Source organism: Myotis brandtii, unplaced genomic scaffold (genome assembly GCF_000412655.1).
Source record: "Myotis brandtii unplaced genomic scaffold, ASM41265v1 scaffold216, whole genome shotgun sequence".
In the NCBI taxonomy this organism is placed as follows: Eukaryota; Metazoa; Chordata; class Mammalia; order Chiroptera; family Vespertilionidae; genus Myotis; species Myotis brandtii.
Window position 1 is genome coordinate 3459208 of NW_005358092.1, and position 17223 is coordinate 3476430.

General features: G+C 40.1%; 1 protein-coding gene across 5 annotated transcripts in view; it reads right to left on the reverse strand.

Annotated features, from left to right (window-relative positions):
• Nucleotides 1–17223, reverse strand: part of ERC1 (ELKS/RAB6-interacting/CAST family member 1) — a 462570-nt gene that overhangs the window by 305988 nt on the left and 139359 nt on the right. For all 5 annotated transcript variants that reach the window (XM_005865924.2, XM_005865923.2, XM_005865922.2 and 2 more), the window contains 4 exons: nucleotides 8672–8809; nucleotides 6541–6681; nucleotides 5216–5356; nucleotides 1770–1963 (listed from right to left, as the gene is read on the reverse strand). In XM_005865924.2, coding sequence (XP_005865986.1) covers nucleotides 1770–1963; nucleotides 5216–5356; nucleotides 6541–6681; nucleotides 8672–8809 — 614 coding nt within the window. The remainder of the gene's footprint in view (nucleotides 1–1769; nucleotides 1964–5215; nucleotides 5357–6540; nucleotides 6682–8671; nucleotides 8810–17223) is intronic.

Consider the following 17223-nt stretch of genomic DNA (forward strand, 5'->3'; position numbering starts at 1 on the left):
TCTCAACTCATATTTTAAAAATATTTTTTATGGATTTCAGAGAGGAAGGGAGAAGGAGAGAGATAGAAACATCAATGATGAGAGAGTCATGGATCAGCTGCCTCCTGCACGCCCCACACTAGGGATGGAGACCACAACCCAGTCATGTGCCCTGACCAGGAATTGAACCATGACCTCCTGGTTCATAGGTCAATGCTCAACCACTGAGCCATGCCAGCTGGGCTGGATATGTTTAATGGGGTAAATAATTTAAAGAATAGTCTGTACTAGTAAGTTCTAGCCAGGGTAAAATGTGATGCTGTTAGACATGGAAGTATGATTACAGTCCAATGTCCACCCTCAGCCCCCCCATTATAGATAGGTGCTTATACTCCCCGAGAGGAAGGAATTGTCTATACAGATAGTTGATGAAAGAACAAAGGCTAGAGCCCAAGACACCTGAATTTTGTCTGGTGCTCTTTTATCTATCAGTGCTCCCCGATCTGTGGTTAATCCAGATCTTTAAACGGATTTTTTTAAAATTAAATCTTTATTGTTCAGATTATTACATTTGTTCCTCTTTTTTCCCCCCATAACTCCCCTCCTCCCAGTTCGCGCCCCACCCAATAAAAAAAAAAAAAAAAGAATTTACCCATTTGTCTTATTAGAACAAGAAAATATAAATTAATATCAAGGTAAGAGAAAACAAGTGAATGGGTAATCAGCCCGTGTTATCACTTTCAGAATAGTGAAAGAAAACTGTAAGGGTTGAACTGTGTTTTTTTAGTTTCTTGAAATAAACCAAATTTCTATGGATACAGAATAAGAGAAATAATAACTTCTAGAGGAAAATATCAGGTCTACCACTAATTCAAAAATTTACAACTTAATAAATAACTTTTGAAAATAGTCTAATACTTCCCAACCTTCAAGAAAATAAAAATAAAAATATTTCTAAGAATCAGGCTCCAAAGAGCCATACAGATTAGTGACTTCATTCTGTCACTGTCAGTCTCTCTGTTCAGAAGAATATGGGCGATTAATGAAGTTCCACTAGAAGAACTGCTTCTACAAACTTGTGAATTTATGTTAAATATGTGGTAGGTGTAAAAGAAGAGGTCAAAAGGCATATGCTTAATCTCTAGTATAATACACCCTAATGAAAGAAAAAAAGACAAAAACAATTCCAAGAGAACTGTCTGACTAGATCTGTTCAAACACAGCATGTTTTGAAGAATTCAAAGTCAGAGCTCATAAATATCATATCCAAATCTCCTAAACTGCCTTCAAAATGTGGTCTATGCACTGATATATGTAATAGCCTGTTTTTCTACAATACAAATTGTAAAAGTTGAAAAATGCATAGCCCAAAGGAACATCAGCTCAACATACAGGTCTGAACCAATGAAAAAGTATTAACTCCTTGAACTTGAGGCTCATCTGTTCTTTACATATATAAATAATTAAGAAGCAAGTGGCTTTTTGTACTCTCTTGATTAACCAGTAGAAATTTTAATTTCTTAATCAATGAATGCTTTCTTTCTAACCAATAATGATGACATCCATGGCTTCCCAATTTATTCCCATTCTGTGTTGCCTTTTAGAGACTACAACAATGAATTTACACTGACTTAAAAAAGGGGGATAATAAAGTAACATCAAGCACTCATGAACCTACATTCAGAGAACCAGATATACTGAAGAGCATGCCCTCAAAAATATTTAAGTTTTTAAAACCATACTTTAGCTTTTCGAAAAAATGAAACCCTATTCAGCTTCCCTTTCCTTACCTTTCCAACTCAGCGATCTTTTTATCTTTGTCATTCTTCTCATTTTCCACCTCCTTCAAGATTTCCAAGAGGCGGTCAACTTCTGCCTGGGCCTTGCTAGATTCATCTTTGTACCTGGCAATCTCTCTCTCCAATTGCTGTATTCGGTCACTCATCTCTGGACTAGCTCTGGCTTCCAATGTTGCCTCATGTGCCTACAAAGAAAAGTGTTCAAATTCTATCAGATATACATACAATGTGGTGGACAAACCATGCCCCAAAGAACTATCTATATATCAATAAGATATTATCAAACATCTAATAGCTAGTCTTCAATTTATAAAGTTTCAATAAGATATTATCGAACATCTAATAGCTAGTCTTCAATTTATAAAGTTTTTCTCTGCTTAAATATTACATTGATAAATCAACCTTTACACCTCAAGGAACTAGAAAAAGAAGAACAAACAAAACCCAAAGTTAATAGAAGGAAGGAAATAAAGATCAGATAAAAAATAAAAATAAAAACTAAAAAGACAATAGGAAAGATCAATTAAGATAAGAGCTGGTTCTTTGAAAAGATAAACAAAATAGATGAAACTTTAGCTAGACTAGTCAAGAAAAAAAGAGAGAACATTCAAATAAGTAGAATAAAAGAAGTTACAAGTGGTACTACAGAAATACAAAAGATCATATGAGACTACTATGTAAAATTATACACCAACAAATTAGACAACTAAGAGGAAATGAATGAATTCCTATAAACATACAACCTTCCAAAACTGAACAATGAAGAAGCAGAAAATCTGAATAGACTGCTTACTAGTAAGGAAAGTGAATCAATAAACATGAACCTCCCCCCAAAAAAGTACAGAGCCAGACAGCTTCACTGGTGTTATAAGTCAATTAATCTCTTTTATTAAAAAGAAAAAAGTGTTCTCACCACACATAAAAAGGTAAATATATATGATGATGGATATGTTAACTAGCTTATTGGGGTAATCATTTCACAGTTATACATATATCAAATCATCATGTATGCCTTGAAAATATATAATTTTTATTTGTCAATTCTATCTCAATAAAGATGAAAAAAGAGTCAAAAATGTCTATTATAGGGCAATCATTTTGTTTAAGAAATACAAATATGCTGAGAAGAAAGAAATAAAATCATATAAAATGTTCAATTAAAACAGACAAGGCAGAAAAGACATGAAAAAAGACATGAAGAACAAACAAAACAGAGGCTGGACAGTGTGGTTCAGTGGCTGAGCATCAACTATGATGCAGGAGGTCATGGTTTGATTCCCGGTCAGGGCACATGCCCAGGTTGCAGCTCGATCCCCAGTAGGGGGCGTGCAGGAGGCAGCCAATCAATGATTCTCTCTCATCATTGATGTTTCTATCGTTCTCTCCCTCTCCCTTCCTCTTTGAAATCAATAAAAATATTTTTTAAAAAACAAACAACAAAATAAATAGAAAACTACAATAGCAATCTCCTTCTTGAAGTAGGGCACTGTGGAAGCAGTATAATAGGGAAGCATCAGTAATTAATTAAAATAAAAAAAGAGCACTCATCCAGAATGAATCAAGAGAAAATATGAAGTGAAAATGGCCATGGGCAGAAAAACAGATAATAAGTCGCAGTTGGCAAAAGCCATCAACTTCTTTCACCCAAAAATAACTTTTTTTCATGAACCTAAATATTAACTCTAAAATATCAGAGATCATATAAATGACCAGCTGTAGAATCATCATGATAAAAGATTAAAGAGAAAGAAATAACCCTATCTGGTTTAGCTCAGAGGTTGGAGCATCAGCCTTCAGACCAAAGGGTTGCTGGTTTGATTCCCCTTCAAGGGTATGTACCTGAGTTGCAGGTTCCATCCCTACCCTTGGTCTGGCACATGCAGGAAGCAAGTAATCAACGTGTCTCTCTCATGTCAATGTTTCTCTCTATTTCTCTCCCCCTCCTCCCTCCCTTCCACTCTCTAAAAATCAATGGAAAAAAATCCTCACCTGAGGATTAAAATATAATAAAAATAAATAAGTAAATAAATAAACAAACATAAAATGTGGGATTGTCATAAACAGGAAAGTTTGGGATGATAATGAAACATTGTTCTTAATAGTTACCACTCAGTTTTATTAACCCTAAAGATATCTAACAGCTTTACCTTCAATATTCAGATATTAAATTAAAAATTACCTCCACCTTTTCAGTGAGAAAAAAACACCAACTATCAAATCTGAATTGGTTATAAACAGAATCCTTAATCTCAAAAAAAGTACTTTCCTACTTGTGCAAAAGTAACTTTAAGATACTGAATTTTCTTCCTTTCATTAGTTTTAGAATTTAAGTTTACTTTTTGGTATACCCTATATAATGATTCATTATGAAAATATTATGTTGAAAACACCCAATATATGAAAAGATTATAAAACTTGAAATCTCAAGAGTAGGCTGTACCCCCTTTTTCATTAGTAATCATATGAACTGGACACAGCTACTGTAACTGTTCAAAAGTCTCAGTTTCAGTTCTCATAGAGTTGATAGCTCAGAGATAATAAGTAGGAAAGTGCTTTGAAAACTATAAAACTGCCATAAAATATTAGAGAGGCAAAAAACAAAGAAATGATATCCTAAATTCACCAGTATGAGTCACTATCACTGTTAAGTATCTTCTTCTAGGAAACCTAATGCCAATGGAAGAAAAATATCAGATAACTGAGATTATTACATTGTGGCCTTATATTTCATCCATAAGGAAGCTGCATATTTTAATTTTCTTCTGAACTGTCAATTTTCTAAGAGCTTGTGGATTCTCAGGAGTAAAATAAAATAGGATAAGAATCCTATATAATAAAGAGCTAATATGCAAATGGTCATCACACCCTCGCCGGGGCCAGGGGACCGGAGGCCATGCCCCCCGCCCAGCACCAGGCCAGGGGATCTGAGGCCGCGCCCCCCCGCCCAGCGGGGGCTTGACAGGGGACCTGAGGCTGCGCCCCTCGCCCAGCAGGGCTTGACAGGGGACCTGAGGCTGCGCCCCCCACCCTGCGGGGCTTGACGGGGGTGGGGCCAGCCGGGTCTGGGTCTCGCATGATTTTGAGGCACGCGCAGTGGGCAGGGACTTGACTCTGGGTCTTGCAGCATGCCCCAGACTCTGACAGGAGGAAGATTTTCATATACATTTTACTAATTTTCTTTCATCTCTGACACTTCTATTATAGAGAAAGGGCAACTAGCAATATTAAAATATTTCCTCTAATTAATTCCCTTTTAATGTGCACAAATTTCGTGCACCAGGACACTCGTTCTAAGATAATTAATCAACGTATAAATGGCATTTTGAACTTTAGGGGATTATCACTCCACTGGTAAGTTATTACACATGCACACTGTAGAGTCTTCTGCTATGTTCTTATTAAAAGCAAAGCCAGAAAATGGAAAATTTTTCTTGAACCTTTTTCAACTGTGATTCCATTTTCAGACATTCCTCCTTCTTCTGCTCCAAAGCAATCTCTAGTGTCTTTAGGCGTGAGTCCTTTTTCAGTCCTGAGGAAGCCAGGGAAGAAGCATGCTCTTTCAGATCCAAGAGTGAAGCCTAAAGAAAGCAGCACACATCTAGAATAAATATTAACTATAAATAAAATGGAGATTTAAATTTTTAAATTTATATCCTTGGCGGCTAGTAGTTTCTTTCTGTTATCATACAGTGACAGATTTCTATTTCAAGAACATGAAATATAAAACAATATTCACTTTCCCTAGCCGGTTTGGCTTAGAGGATAGAGCATCAGCCCAGTCCTGGGTTTAATTCTGGCGAAGGATACATACCACGGTTGCAGGCTTGATCCCCGGCCCTGGTCAGGGAGCGTGTGCGGAGGCAACCAATTGATGTGTCTTTCTCACATCAATATTTCTCTCTCTCTCTGCCTCTCCCTCTCCCTGCCACTCTCTAAAATCAATGGAAAAATATCCTCAGATGAGGAATAATAACAACAAAAACAACAACAAAAAATTCACTTTAACATTCAAGTCCTAACTAAAATAAGATGAATTCCCAAGAAATACCAATTGAATAATGGTCTAATGAGTTCAACCAATACATATCCATTCCCACAGAATAAATGGAAGTAGATCAAGCTATGTGAATGTAAGTAGTCAACCTCAGTAGTTACACTGACTTAAATATAAAATACGTTTCCCTTTTAGAAGAAAAATTCTACTAGAAACTTAAATTTCCATAAATTTTCTTAAAAATTTTAGAAAGAAAATCCTGAGGATGTTCCTAAATCTCATGCATTATTACCTGAAGACAAGGCATTAGCCATTTTTGCTATTTATGTCACATTAACAGGATTCTCCAAAAACAAAATAAAAGTAGATTAAGTCAACATTTAACATTTCTCTGCCAATGGTAAGAGCTGTTGTAAATAAATTATTCTCCTTTTGCATATTCCTTTCATCTATCAACTTTCTTACCATTAGCACAATATTGCTCCAAATGTAACTGGGCTTCCTTTATTTTAGGATCTTTAAAAATGTCACTAACAAGTAAGAAATCAATTCCTACACTGAAAGAGATAAGACATAGGAATTAAATGATCCAATCTACTAGGTCTCTGCAAAGCTTCCTTAAATATACCCAAAGGCCTCCCCAAAAGGCCTGCTATAGGAATATTAAGAAAATCATCCAAACACTTTTTATATGTATTAACACCAACAGCATATACACACAATGCACTGACTAAGCAAACCAAATAATTCCATTTTGGTGATCTTAACCTCTTTTTCTGAGAGGTCGCCTTGCAATAGGCTGACTTTTTCTTTCAAGTCTTTAAGATCTTTTTTGTAGTTATCAATTTCCTCTTGCTTCTCTCGCTCATCTCTGTCCCGCTGCTCCTTTAAGCGTTCAATTGTCCGCTCCTGGTGAGAGAGCACATCAATACATGAGAAAATTCCTTTCATACTTTTATCATATGACTATAATTCAACTCTTATCAGATAAAATTTCACACTTCCATCCCCCACTCAAAAGACAGTGATAAATTGTCAATAATTTACTTTGTAAAAAATTTATCCTTCCTACCTACCTTGCTATAACAAAGATCTGGCTTTGTTATTTTGATTCCCTTGGGTTTCTTTTCACATAATGTCAACTAGTATTAGATATCCCTAATGTATGTATTCTTTTAGAATAATTCCCTTTATTCAACTCCCAAATATATGTTGCCTACAAGGCAATGGAAACAACTCACAATTCAAATACCAAAAAAAAAGGGGGGAGGAGAGAGGTTGGGGAGATTATACGTTGAGTTTAAAACATAAAAAGGATAAATAAAAGAGAAACCATTAAAATTTTTTGTCAACAGATACTCAGGAAGTTTGAAGTTAAGTAATTAAAGTATATCTCTGAGTATTATTTACCAGTATATTCAGGAATCAAGCCTTGGTTCCTGGCAGGCAACTTGAAACATTGTGAGTCTAAGAGGCTTAAGGAGAGGCTCCATATCTAGGGAGAAGAGGCTTAAGGAACAGTGACCCTATTCCTTTAAAAATATCCAGTTAAGCCCAGCCAATGTGGCTCAGTGGATGAGTGCTGACCTATGAACCAGGAGTTCACAGTTCAGTTCCAGTCACGACACATCCCTGGGTTGCAGGCTCGATCCCCAGTAGAGGGCATGCAGGAGGCAAGCCGATCAATTATTCTCTCTCATCATTGATATTTCTATCTCTCTCTCCCTCTCCCTTCCTCTCTGAAATAAATAAAAAATATTTTTTAAATTAAAAATACCCAGTTAAAATGCCCCACTAAGAGTCCTTAAACATCCTTCATTACCACTCATGTTGGGCTACTTTTTTTATTTTATTTAATCAACCATTACTGAAAACATTGGTTTGTTCATGAAGGCAAAATGAAGTAGCAAGGCCAAAACTAGAAAAAGAACAAATACATTCATTGTATTAATAACTGAAACCCACAAATATATTAGGTACCAATACAACATAATAAAGGAGAACTAATTATATATTGCTTTCTAATGGTCAGTGTCTGTTATTCCCATATCCCCAAATTCTAGTTGAACATATATAAAAATAACTTTTCTTTTTCTTCACAAGATCGAAATGGAGCCCTAGCTGGTTTGGCTCAGTGGATATAGAGCATTGGTATATTGACTTAAGGGCACTGGGTTCAATTCTGGTCAAGGGCACATACCACGGTTGCAGGTTCGATTCCCTCCACACACCCTGGGTGGGGCACATGTGGGAGGCAACCAATGAATGTCTCTCACATGGATGTTTCTCTCTCTTTGTCTCTCCCCCTCTCTTCCACTCTCTCTAAAAAATCAATGGAAAATATCCTCAGGCCCTACCTGGTTTGGCTCAGTGGATAGAGTGTTGGCCTGTGGATTGAAGAGTCTGGGTTCAATTCCGGTCAGGGCACATGCCCAGGCTGCAGCTCAATCCCCAGAGTGAGGCAGTCGATCAATGATTTTCTCTCATCATTGATGTTTCTCCCTCTCTCTCTCTCTCTCTCTCTCCCTTCCTCTCTAAAATCAATAAAAATATATTTTAAAAAATATATATCCATGGGTAAAGATTAACAAAATAAATAAACAAAACCAAAAATAAAGATCATAAATGGGGAACATATGGCTAATTCTAGAAACTTCAACCACTGCCCTGTAGTGTAGCATCCATCTTGCCTAGGGACAAATACTTAAAATGCAATAATGAAATAGATTTCTTTTCCCTTATACTATGTATGTCAAAACAGTTCAGGGAGCTCTTTTCCCTTTTGCCCAAAGGGATTTCTTCAGTATTCTATATCCAAGTCTCATCACTAGAAAAAAATATTAGATTAATGAGAAAGCAGAAGAAATGTGTCTGTGAACAGTCTGGACCAATCACTCACTTTCTCTGCCAGGGCCTCCTCCAAAGTTGTCAAGGCAGTATCGGTGTTGGTGGTATCAGCCTGCAAGGATTTGACTCGTTCTTTCAAGCTGCTCATCTGCTTTTCCTTATCTCTAAGTTGCTCTTGAAGATTTTCAATCTGAGTGTACATATATATTTAAGGAGGAAAAAAGAAATTAAAATAGTCACAACAAGAATAATTTTAAGTTGGAAACAGGTAGATCAGGACTGCTGTGAGTGTGTTGCCTGTAGAAATAATTTAATCCTAAAGATTTCAGAACTGCAAGCAAAACTTTAAACCCAGAATTTATAGCCAGAACAGAGAAAAGATGCACATACGCATATACATGAATCTCTAAAGAAATAAAGTAACAAGGGAGAAAAGACCTATCATAGAGAGATGTGGATAGAGAGAGGAATTATGGAGAGGAAAGCCATGAGAAACTGGATTACTTCCAAAATGATAGCGTAAATTCCCAGAGGAATGGCTTCACAAATAATAGAGGAAGGACAGAGAATGGAACAGCTAGACAGTAAGAAAGACAAATCAACTGTATAAAGAAAAACTATTTGTGGTTTTTCTATAATTTTTATTGAAATTATTGGGGTGGCATTGGTTAATAAAATTATACAGGTTTCAGGTATATAATTCTACAGTGCATCAACTATATATGGTATTGTGTGTTTACCAAGGAAAAACTATTCTTAACTCATACTGTTAAGTTAGATTTTTATATCATCTTTTATCTAAACATCAATTTAGCATAAGCTCTTTAAGGGCCTGCTTTATTCTCCAGAGGGAAAAAAAAGAAGTATCTGTCGCAGTGATGGCGAACCTTTTGAGCTCGGCGTGTCAGCATTTTGAAAAACCCTACCTTAACTCTGGTGCCGTGCCACATATAGAAATTTTTTGATATTTGCAACCATAATAAAACAAAGACTTATATTTTTGATGTTTATTTTATATATTTAAATGCCATTTAACAAAGAAAAATCAACCAAAAAAATGAGTTTGCGTGTCATAGGTTCACCATCACTGGTAGAGTCAATGAGAATTCTTACAAGCAGAACAAATAAGAAAAGCAAAAAGATTTGGTAAATTTAGAATAGAGTGCCATACATACTGTCAGGCTTGGATTTTTAGTCTTTAACAAAGAAATAAGCATACAGGTAAACCACTGGTAAGCCTGCAATAGGTTCCAGTCTTGTCAATAAAAGTCCATACCATGAGAGAAAAGACCATCACAAATGAAAAGCATTGGTTTTCCTTTAGTTTAATCAGAAACTACTACTGGAATCTCACATGGATTAGTATTTACGTTGATATCACAACCACTCAAGAAAATTTTGCCACTTAAAAATCTAGTGCATATTTTATATACATACAGAATGCAACGCCCTGGTGTTTACATGTTTAACCAGATATGCAGGTCATTCCAGTTGCTAAGGTATAAACCTTATATGCACACACAAATGGATATGGTCATGCTGTTGATTAAAGTGCAGTACAAGAACCATTATTTAAAATGAAATTTCACAGAACCAACTATTATATACAAGAAAACAGAGATTTGTTTTATGAGCTCACCTAATATACAAATAGCCCTTACATGTATAAGAATAACACCCTTCTTTCTCCTCCATCATTACTATCTAAGAAAGAATTTAAATTAAATTGTCAACAATTCTACTTGCATGATTTACATGTAGTCAAACTATTAAAAGAATCCATTATTCTTTGCTGGCAAAAACTTTTCCTAATAATGCTCAGGTGCAAAAGCTGCTAAACAAGGTAAAATTCCCATTAACAAGTTCTCCCTAAACTACTTTCTTCTTCAAATACCCAGGTACTTAAACTGATTAACTGTTGTGGGGCTGGAGGGGAGGAAAAAGATGTCTATCCTTGAACTCCCACTTACTTTTAAAGTAGAGGAATAAATACTCCATAGTGAAAGGCACTGACAAAATGAAGAAAGGACAGTGGACACTAAAAATACCTCCTTTGGGTAAGTTGCCATCAGTGAGGAAGACTTGAAATAGACATGTATGTGCAAACTAGCTGCATAAGCATGGAACAAACCCAAAAGGTGTTGCGTGTGATGTGTGGGAGAAGTGTGTAGAAAAATATTTTTTCTTTTATCCAACTTCATGATGGGTAACAGCTGAGCTCTACTGAAAGCTCCTATTACATATCTTCGCTTTGCTCGTGATTCAAAATTGTGTTTTTTTTATCAAGGATCTCTGGTTTATATGTGTTACTAACCAGCTGGTAGATGAATGCTATCACATTATTCTTGCCATTATTCTCTTTTTTTCACTAATCTAATGTTGAGGCTATAAAAGCTGTTACCCTGAAAGTCCAGTATCATATCATTTTAGTATTTATTATGTATTTCAATACAATTTATAGTGGAGATCTTATTCTATACTCTTTAATTATCCACAGGATCTGAAATATATGACTTACAAAATGTTTTGAATACAACAGTCAAAAGAAAAACTGAATCTGTTATCCACATCTAAAAGAGAAACTTGCAAATTGACCACACCTTTGCTACGCCCCAAGCCACGCCCACCAGCCAATCAGAGCGACTATATGCAAATTAACCCAACCAAGATGGCAGCCAGCAGCCAGCAGCCACAGAGCTGGAGCAAGCAGGAGGCTTGGTTGCCCTGGTGATGGAGGAAGCCAAGCTTCCCACCTGCCCTGGCCGGCTGTGGCCTCTGCTCAAGGCAACAAAGTTTCAATTATAGAAGATAAATAAATCCCAGATACCTGCTTCCAGCCAGCCTCCACTGGGAGCTTGGGTGGCTAGGGGCTGTGGCCAGCCTTCCAACAGCCATCAGCCCCTCACCCAGGTTGGCCACACCCTCATGGGGTGAGGGTCCCCGCTGGGGGCCTTGGCAGCCTGCAGACAGCCATCAGCCACTCACCCAGACTGGCCAGGCACCCCAGCAGGACCTCCCCTACCTGAAGGGGGTGTGGCCAACCTGAAAACAGCCCTCAGCCCCTCACCCAGGCTGGCCAGGCACCACAGCGGGACCCCCACCCTGATCCAGGACACCCTTCAGGGCAAACCAGCCGGCCCCCACACATGCACCAGGCATATAATAAAAGGGCAATATGCAAACTGACCCTAACAGCGGAATGACTGGGAATGACTGGTCACTATGACACACACTGACCTTCAGGAGGCAGACACTCAATGCAGGAGCTTCCCCCTGGTGGTCAGTGCGCTCCCACAGGGGGAGCTCTGCTCAGCCACAAGCCAGGCTGATGGCTGCCAGCACAGCAGTGATTGCGGGAGCCTCTCCCACCTCCTCAGCAGTGCTAAGGATGTTCGACTGCAGCTTAGGCCTGCTCCCCACTAGCAAGTGGACATCCCCCAAGGGCTCCTGGGCTGCCAGAGGGATGTCTGACTGCCAGCGTAAGCCCGATCCCCTGGGGAGCAGGCCTAAGCCAGCAGGTGGACATCCCCTGAGGGGTCCCAGTCTGCGAGAGGGCACAGGTCGGGCTGAGGGACCTCCCCCCCCCACCGCCAATTGCACAAATTTTTGTGCACCGGGCCTCTAGTCCTATATAATCCTATATAATAAAGAGCTAATATGCAAATGGTCATCACACCATCACGCTGTCACGCTGTAACAGCTCAGACACTCAACACTGGGGAGAGAGGAATGGGGACCAGCCAGGCACATATGAGCTCGCCAAAGAGGAATGGGGACCAGCCAGGCACAAAGGAGATCACGAGAGAGGAATGGGGACCAGCCAGGCTGTGGCCTGGGAGAGGGACAAGCCGCCTGCCCTGCAGTCCCAGGCACTAGTGGCTGCACCTGCGCCTGCGGCCCAGGAGAGGGACAAGCCGCCCACCCCGTGGTCCCGGGCGCCAACAGCTGCACCAGCACCTGTAGCCCAGGAGAGGTACAAGCTGCCCACCCCATGGACCTGGGCACCTGCGGCTGCAGCCTGGACAAAGCCACCTGCCCACGGCCGCTGGTGGCTGTGGACAGCCCGGGCGAAGCGTGGTCCGGGGCACCAGCACCTGCGGCCTGGGCGAAGCTGCCCGCCCACAGTCCCCTGCAGCTGCAGCCAGCCCAGGTGAAGCTGGCTTGGGTCCTGGGTGCCTGTAGCCGGCCAGAGGGAAGAAAGCCCGGGTCCTGGGTGCCGACGACTGGCTGGAGGAGGGAATTCTGGGTCCCAGGTGCAGGGTGAGGCAGAGGTGGTTAGGGGTGATCAGGCCATCATAGGAGCAGTTAGGGGCAATCAGGCCAGTAGGGGAGCAGATAGGCAATCAGGCAGGCAGGCAGAGGTGGTTAGGGGCAATCAGTCAGGCAGGCAGAGGGGTTAGGGGCGATCAGGCAGGCAGGCAGGCAGGCAAGGGGTTAGGAGCCAGCAGTCCCGGATTGCGAGAGGCAGTCGAATATTCCCCGAGGGGTCCCGGATTGGAGAGGGTGCTGGCCAGGCTGAGGGACCCCCCCTTCCATGTACGAATTTCATGCACCGGGCCTCTAGTACTTGAATAATAACAATAAAGATGATTGTTTGGAATCATATTAAGTGTAAATAATACTCCTTTAAATATGCTCAGAATATCTACAAAAAAAAACACAACAAACAAAAAACCCACAACTCTCCATTTTGTAGAAACAGAACCCCTAAAATACCAACATGATACCAATAAGGACAAGAATAATAATAATAATGGTGGTGGTGGTGAGGAGGGGGTAGTGATGATAACAAGGACCACTAACACACACAAAAAGAGAGAGTAGTATGTTATGTGGCAGACACTGTTGTAAAAACTTTATATATAAACTATTTAAGCATCACCACAAAACTATGAGGTAACTACTAGCCAATCTAGCTACAGAAACCTACTCTTAATCACTATGCTATAAATAATGTTTTGTTATGAAAAAAAAGGAAAAAACCAGTCACACAAAGATGACTCGAGCATCTTCCCCATAAACTATTCCTTATTATTAAAGAGCATTTATTAATAAACACAGTATCTTATTCCTATGGTTATTTATATTAAAATGTTATTACCACCCTAGCTGGTTTGGCTCAATGGATAGAACATCAGCCCAAGGACTGGAGGGTCCCAGGTTCGATTCCAGGCAAGGGCATATACTTCAGTTGCAGGCTCCAGCCCTAGTCAGGGCGCGTGCAGGAGGCAACCAATCAATACATATCTCTCACTTCGATGTTTCTCTCTCTATCTGTCTCTCACCCTCCCTTCCACTCTCTCTAAAAATCAATGGAAAAATATCCTTGGCTGAGGATTAACAAAAAAATAAAAATTAAGTTAAATAAATGTTATTCCCTTCTAAAGCAAAGAATAAAGGGAAGTGGCAGACAGAGCCAAAGATACCTGATATTAGGATTCCAGCATCACATTATTAAAATAGTCTGTACAGCCTGACTTCAAGGGCTAGAAGCCAGTTTACTCATATACATGGAATAAGGAGCACTTGACAATAAAACAGCTAAAAAGCTTTTCTTCTTTTACTTAAATAACTTATTTTTAATAATATTGAAAATTAATAAAATAATTATTGCATAAAATGATATATTTTACCATTCTATAGGCTTTTTTCTACTTTATGTATACCCTATCTGATACAGAAAAAATAATGCACTAAGTACCTATTAGCATGTATTTAACTTCTACATGAGTAAAGTTTTGTAGAGATTGAAGGAATTGGTGTTTATTCTATATATCTGTGTCCATGATGATAAATGAGGGGGAGGATCAACCCGGTTTATACATACACTTTATTATCATAGAGAAGAACTAACAATAAAGACTTCAAGAAAGAGCCCGGCCAGTGTGGCTCAGTGGCTGATTACTGACCCATGATCCAGAAGGTCATAGTTTGATTCCCAGTCAGGGCACATGCACAGGTTGCAAGCTCGATCCCCAGTAGGGGATGTGCTGAGCCAGCCGATCAATGATTCTCTCTCATCATTGATGTGTCTATCTCTCTCTCCCTCTCCCTTCCTCTCTCTGAAATCAATAAAAAATATTTACCAAAAAAAAGAATTCAAGAAGGACATATTTTTAAAATAACCATTTAGAGAGAGAAGATGAATTCAAGGAGGACATATTTTTTAAATAATCATTTAGAGAAAGAAGACATTTATCTTAAAATGGCCTCTCTAGTCATAATATAGTTCAGTTAAATGGATTGAAAAGAAAGTAGAAATAATATAATTATTGTACTTGAGGTTTTCTTTTCCTCATACAATTTTTATTTTACAAATAAAGAGAAAAACAAATAGAACCAGAGGAAGACTAATGGCAAATGCATGCTACATGTGAATTAATCAAATCTGCATACCAATTCCACACTGGCACAGATTTCTTGACATCTTTGGGTTTGGTTTTTATCAGCATTGCCTGCTGTCAAAAACTACCATGTTTTATGTGAGTGATTTATTCCTCATAGTGAAGTGGAACTGATTCCTCTGCCTTTGAGGCCCTAATCACTGAAGATAGAAGAGACTTCCTTGAGGGTACAGTTCTAAGGACAAGAAATCTCAAAACACTTCTTACAATCACCTGGCTACTTTAAACATCATTTGAGGGAAATAATTTTTTGACGATGCCTCCACAGTTGTTCTAAGCAGCCATCAGCATCAAATTTATTGTGTGAAGCAAGTTATTCCCCAACACTCTGACCTTTTGTTGTCTTGGTTAATAATACCTTTCAGTATCAGTGTGCATAAACTAATCAGCTGGCACAGAGATATCTACAGGAATTAGTAGAATCTAAAAAGGAAAAGTTCCCTAAGTCCCCTAATGTCTAAGCAATTGTTTGTCTACCACTCTACACTCTGGGGAAATGTAAGAATAAGGCACAATTATAATTTTTTAAAATGAGCAGGTTTTGCCCAGACTATTTACAGGGTGGGGCAAAAGTAAGTTTACAGTTGTTCATATGGAAAAATAATGCAATTAATAAATAAAAATCTATAATAATAAATGCATAATATGCTAATCAGACTGGACGTCCTTCTGGACAACCTTTCAGATGAAACCCGGGCTGCAAGGGAAGCCCAGGTCCCGGGTGCCTGCCAGCGGCCAGAAAGAAGCCCGGGTCCCTGCTGGCAGCCGGAGGAAAGCCTGGGTCCCAAGTGCCAGAGAGATGCTGGTGCCGGCAGCCAGGGGAAGGAAGGCCTACTCTTGCAGGAATTTCATGCATTGGGCCTCTAGTACAAGAAAAACTCTGTGCCCTGGCCAGAGTGGCTTAGTTGGTTGGAGCATCCTCCCGTGCACTGGAACGTCATGGGTTCGATTCCTGGTTTCAGGTTCGATCCTTGGTCAGGGTGCATGTGGGAAGCAACCGATCAATGTATATCTCTCACATTGATTTTTCTTTCTTTCTCTCTCTCTCTCTCTCTTCCCTCTTTCCTCCCTCCCTTCCACTCCTCTAAAAATCAATGGAAAAAATATTCTCAGGTGAGGGTTAATAACAACAAAAAAGTAATACTTTTAATAATAAAGATAAATAAAAATAAAAAGTAATAAACTTCATCAGAGTACTACTATATTTTATTTTAAAAACTGTTCAAATTGAACTCTACAGGAAATGCACGTATTTAGGAAAATACATTCATAGTGAACTGCTCCAGCAGATTTTATTAATTGCTAGAGGGGAAGTAAGTTCCTTAACAAGGCTTGCTCATGGGACAGATAATGGATCTAGGCACCTCTTATATTAAAACTAGAGGCCCGGTGCACAAAACTCGTGCACAGGAGCGGTCCCTAGCAATCGAAGCACCAGTGTCTGGCGTGGAAGGGCAGGTTCTAGCTGACGTCTGAGCCCTGGGCAGCACCTGAGCCCCTGGGCCCTTGTGCACCCCCCCTCCACCTGAGTCACAGCGCCCGAGTCCCTACACGGAGTTACAGTGAGTGCAGCTGGACGCCGTGGGCTGGGGCACAGCGTGGGCCTCTGAGCCACCCAGCGGCGCCACACGGAAGCCGGGCGGGCAGCGTGCTCTCTCCCGGGCTGGCCTTGCAGACCAGCTCCTGCGCAAACCCACAGAGAGCCCGACTGGCCCCTGCAGTCCTGGCAGCTGCAGCCCTGCTCACCCTGAAGAGGCCACGCGGGTGTGGGGCAGGCTCCTCACGGGCGCCTGGACTTAAGCCCAGGGGCTTCCCGGGCACACGAGCCCTGGCGCCCCAGGGAGGGTAGCAAGGGGAGTGAGAGCAAGCTCAGCAGACACCCTGCATTCTCACTGCAACTCCGTCCCCATCACCCCCACTCACAGATAGCCAACGCCCACTATGTTCCACACCACCCTCTGGTGGTCAGAGCACATCATAGCAAGCGGTCGAACTCCCAGTCTCCTGGTCGAACTCCCGGTCGAATGACCACCTGAGGGGACAATTTGCATATTAGGCTTTTATTATCTACACTAATAAAAGAGAAACATGGTAATTAGCATACGACCGCTACCCTTCCCATTGGCTAATCAGCATATCCTTATGCAAATTAACTGTCAGCCAAGATGGCGGCCGGCAGCCAGGCAGCTGGAAGCAAACA